The sequence below is a fragment of the Priapulus caudatus genome, unplaced genomic scaffold, assembly GCF_000485595.1.
Source record: "Priapulus caudatus unplaced genomic scaffold, Priapulus_caudatus-5.0.1 Scaffold207, whole genome shotgun sequence".
NCBI classification, from domain to species: Eukaryota; Metazoa; Priapulida; class Priapulimorpha; order Priapulimorphida; family Priapulidae; genus Priapulus; species Priapulus caudatus.
The window spans coordinates 327346-332372 of NW_014577268.1; the positions used below are offsets into that span (position 1 = coordinate 327346).

A 5027-nucleotide genomic window follows, 5' to 3' on the forward strand; every position below is an offset into this window, starting at 1 on the left:
TGCTATATATATATATATATATATTATGTATATATCTATATATCTATATATGTGCGTGTGTGTGTGTTTGTGTATGTATGTATGTATGTATAAACACACACTTGCGTGACACGCACCATCAACTGTAGGTTAGTGTCGCTCAGTGTCATGCTGGGCCTGGTTGTTACATCGTTCGAATGGCATTTGTAATATAGTTCTTGTACATGTAGAATGATGCGCATCGCACCACCACCAGCTGCCACGGCTATGTGTCTGCAGAACGTATGCCCATGTGGGCGTCATTTCCGCTACCGCTTAATGCTGCTTCTCCCAACCACGTTGGTTGCGGATTGTGCAAGTTGGGGCATGGCGAGAAAATTTCGTGTCTGCCACCAGGTGGTGTAGCTAGCAATGAATGCGGTGTCTGTACGTGTATTTTACCACCACAGAGAGAATCGCCCGGCTGAGGGCAGGTAATGTGGTTGTGCTTGGTAGTTCAGCGTTCAAGAAGAAGAAGCTGTAATGTGGCGTGGTTGCTATCATGGTCTAGTATTTTCATCTCGTGCCGGAGGCTTCCGTAAGGTCATGGCCTGACACGTCATGTCATTCGTATTGACAGTTTGTAACGTCTTGTCTCGTGAAATCAACTTGTGTCGTATCATGTATTCCATCATTGTCATGGCATGATGTGTCGTGGCCTGCCACCACCGTGGTTGTGCTGTATCGTAGTGTATCCCATCACAGTCATCGACTGATTTGTCATGGCATGTCACTACTATGTGGTCATGTTATGGTCATGTTGTGTTATGTCAAATCATGTGTGCTGTCTTATTATGGTCATTGCATGATATGTAATTATGCCACAGTGGTTGTGTCGTGCTGTTTCATGTCATGTTTTGTCTTGTCACGGCCATGACCCGATGTGTCGTATTATATCACAGCAGTTATACCATGCTCTATTACATCATGTCATAATTATCATGTCTTGTTGTGACTCATCATTGTCATGGAACTATGTGCTGTAGCCTGCCACCACTGGGGTTATGCTGTATCCCATCACAGTCATGGACTGATATGTCATAGCATGTCATGTTGTGTCTTACCATTGCCATGCCATGATGTGCTGCACTATACCATCAATGTAGTTATATATTGTGTCATGTTGTGTCGTGCCATACCATGTCGCGTCCCGTGGAAACGATCATATGTATGATATCAGCGTGATGGGATGGGGGCCGACGTCATGTGCGTCTTTACGTTAGCAACGCCGTCACATCTAGGTTGTTATTTATAATGCTTTTGTACGCTATGATGAGCGGCTGTTAGTGATTGTGCGGTTGTGCGCTCCTAGCGCCATCTACAGGCGGGAATAGTAGGGAATCGTGCAGGTACCCTCCCGCATCGGCATATATATGTAACGGCTTATATATATAGGTCAGTGAGTAGAGCGGACGAGTGTGGAGACGTATATTTCATGTTCGGTGGTACACCGATAATCCGTCTAATTGCTAATTACTGTTAATTGCGTACTTTAAATGAATTACGTCGTTAGGTTAATTAAGTGTTAATAAATAGCAATTTCTCCTCTTTATACTGCCACTGCCGCCGTATAGCACCCGTGTGTGGAGGGAGGGTGTTGGCAGGAGGTGGGCCGCGCATGTGGGAGAGGGGTAGGGGAGAGGCCGGCGCGGTGTTGAGGACGGTAAGGACGGGCTTCGAGCTCTCAGTCTGATTTTATTTTATTTTATACACGAGTATTGTAGTTTAGCGACCATATTTTTAGATGTACAGAATTCGTCTTTTTAACTTAATTTTAGGAGGAAGGAGGTGTTCGTAATGTATGGTACCAGGGCAGCCGTACGATGGTTGTGATGATTAGAGCGAGGAAGAGGAAGGGAGGGTTGGAGTGGGAAACATAGCCAACTAATGGCTGGGTTTACTAATAGATGGCGCCACAGGTAACATTGTAGCGTACCCTATACTATAATGATAATATTTTAAGCTATAATATATGTTATATATATCATGTATTATATGTGAAATACTATATTATATGCCACCATATCTGATTGTCGTGCCGGGATGGATGTGTATCCTGAACCACCATCCACCCCCGGAGAACAAAATAGTTTCTTCTCTCTGGTAAAGACAGCATGTGTGCGTTTACCAAGTGTTTTAGCATTGCTGTGTACTACTACTGCCAGTTTTGTACTGTCTGCAACATTTCCACGTGAAAATAGCTATAATTAAATAAATCTGTATAAATCTTTCTATTTAACTTCGTGGCCTACGAGTTTTGTTTTCTTAAAAACACGTGTGTACTGAGAAACGGTGACAGTAGACCTATGCAAGTGTAAAATATTTTATAGAACATGAAGATACTACATGCATATTCAATAAATTCCCTACTTAACGTTAATAGCACATGCCTTGAACAATTCTGTTTGACAATTCCGTCGGGAATAAACTTCAAATAATAAATTATAGCGTATTAGAATTATACTTAATCGAGATACGTTGAACAAACCGTGTCCTGTGCATGAGCGACCTTAGCATGCATCGAGTCGGTTACGCGCGATCAATCGCTGAATGTTTTTTGTGCGTTCAGAAATAGTGAGAAATGAGCAAAGCTAATAACGAGATAATTTTACATGGATTTCCTTTAACAGAGACGATTTCTAGGACGGTAGGATATATATATATACAACCACTTTTATGAGGCGCGATGATGCGCGCACCATGGCACAATTTCTGGTGCGCGGTGGAGCGCGAGCGCGATCGCGCCCCTTAAAAATGAAAGCATAACTATGACACTTTCTATAGCAATGACAAGGTTTTCTATGAACTAGAGTGTCGTCTGTCTTTCTCAGGTGAAGCCAGATCAGCGAGAGAACGCAATCCCTGATGAGTCATCGATGCCATCATCGCAGCGGCCCGCGACCCCGCGGCAGGAGGATCGGTTTGACGACGTTGTCGTGACGACGAGGCCGCCATCGCGCGGCGACTCGGGCGGTCAGACAGACGAGCGGCAGATCGTGCAGACGTCCAGTCTGTTGGCGCCGGGGATACTAGCCGGTGAGTACGACCCGGGTGCAGGAGCTACGCGCCTAACTGTATTCTTCTTCTTCTTCTTCTTTGTCGTAGTCTCTCGCGGATGGTCCATGCTGAGACGTCAGTTAGGGGCTGACTTCCCTGTTGAGGATTCTTCTCTGCCTTCCTCGATCGGCCGTATTCTCCTCCGTTACTCCCAACCTTCTCATCTCCGCCTCCACTCCATCCCTCCATCTAATTCTCTGTCGTTCTCTCGTCCTTCCTCCTCTCACCGCCTCCTGCCATGCTTTCTTCGTTTGCTCCTCATCTCTCTTCCTAACCACATGCCCATACCATCTCACCCTACTTTGCATTACAACTTCCTTAACGTATCTACCTCCAGGTATTCGTCTGACTGTATACACACTCACAAACACGAGCAACACACGTGACATCGGCCTTTCTGTTTAACTGTGGTGAAACGTTTCTTTTAATCATGAAAAATTATTCAAGCATATTTAACGGGAAGACAGCCTCACTAGATGGTCTTTAAACTATGGGATGACTGGTAGGTGTTAACGTCTTCGATCACACACTTATGCTATATACGGGTCAATAATTGACTTATGTAGCTAAATACACTCCATTCATGGTCATTGTGACAAAATCATAGTTAGTCTTAAGGTATTATAAGTGAGTGTACTAAATTTTAGTTTTCTAACCGTATACAGTCAAATCTGTATACCAGGGTTACACAAGGAAATGCTAAAATTGGCTTTTATAGGCAGGTGTTCATTCTATAAAAGTGACTGCACCACACCGGGTTGATGAAAAACAACATCTGGGTGACTGAAACACAAATAGCAGAGTATACAACTTGCAAATAGCAGATAGTGGCACACTTGTCGCAGTTTGTTTATTATTTTTAGCTTTAGCTATAGCAGATTATACTAGATAATAGAGGATCATAGAATTCTTGTGAGATATCATAACAACAAGCCAGCAATATATAACTAGCAAGCAGTATCTATGTAATCAGGTGCTTGTGCGTGTGCGTTTGCATATATGTGTGTGCATCTGCGTGTGCATGCGTGTATGTGTGCATCTGCGTGTGCATGCGTGTATGTGTGCATCTGCGTGTGCATGCGTGTAGTGGCATCTGCGTGTGTATGTGTGGCATCTGCGTGTGCATGCGTTGCATGCGTCGTGAGTGTGTTGTATGTGTGTGTATGGTGTGCATCTGCGTGTGCATGCGTGTGCATGTGTGTGTATGTGTGCATCTGCGTGTGCATGCGTGTGCATGTGTGTATGTGTGCATCTGCTGTGTACATGCGTGGTACATGCGTGTAGCGTGTGCATCTGCGATGTTACATGCGTGTGCATTACTGTGTACACATGTGCGTGTGCGGACTTACATGCCGTGGCACTGTGTGCCATGTGTGTGCGCATCTGCGTGTACATGCTAGTGTGCATATGTGGCATGTGTGCATGTGTGCGTGTGTGCGTGTTGCGCTGGGCCCGTGTGACGTTGTGCGTGAGCGTAGTGCGGTGTGTCACGTATCATCAAGATGCACTGCTTACCACACATCGAGGGAGGAAGGATATTTTATTATTGCTGTACTGGTGTGCATTTGTACGCGCTCCCTTCCGCCTCCCTCCCCCTGGGCCCCCCTCTGCTATCATATTAATTCGTATAGTTTCCTGATTTTTTTTTTTACATATTCCGCGGTTATTCGATGTGGGTGTAAGTAATGGATGTTCATCTCTATGGTCTCTACAAGACGCATGCGGCGTTAATAAGGCCTGGGCGCCTGCCTACGTGCGCATCTTGGCGTGCATGTGTACATCAAGGGATGCTAGCGCACTCATACGATATCAGACCTCACAGCACGTGAATGCCACTGTTGTGTGTGCATCGTTGTTATTGCGGTTATATTGCGGTCAGCGCGTGTTGATGCTGCGGAGATGAAATATTTGTATCATCTCCTTCCTGCATTCACCCTGAACATCGGCCCCGG

General features: G+C 45.2%; 1 protein-coding gene across 1 annotated transcript in view; it reads left to right on the plus strand.

The window, feature by feature from the left end:
• The window catches only part of LOC106807316, a gene marked incomplete at both ends in the record, with an annotated part of 4743 nt that extends 1589 nt beyond the window's left edge, over positions 1-3154 (plus strand). The window contains 1 exon segment of the mRNA XM_014809626.1: positions 2850-3154. Within this exon segment, the coding sequence (XP_014665112.1) occupies positions 2850-3154 (305 nt within the window).
• Positions 3155-5027: the final 1873 nt, after the last annotated feature.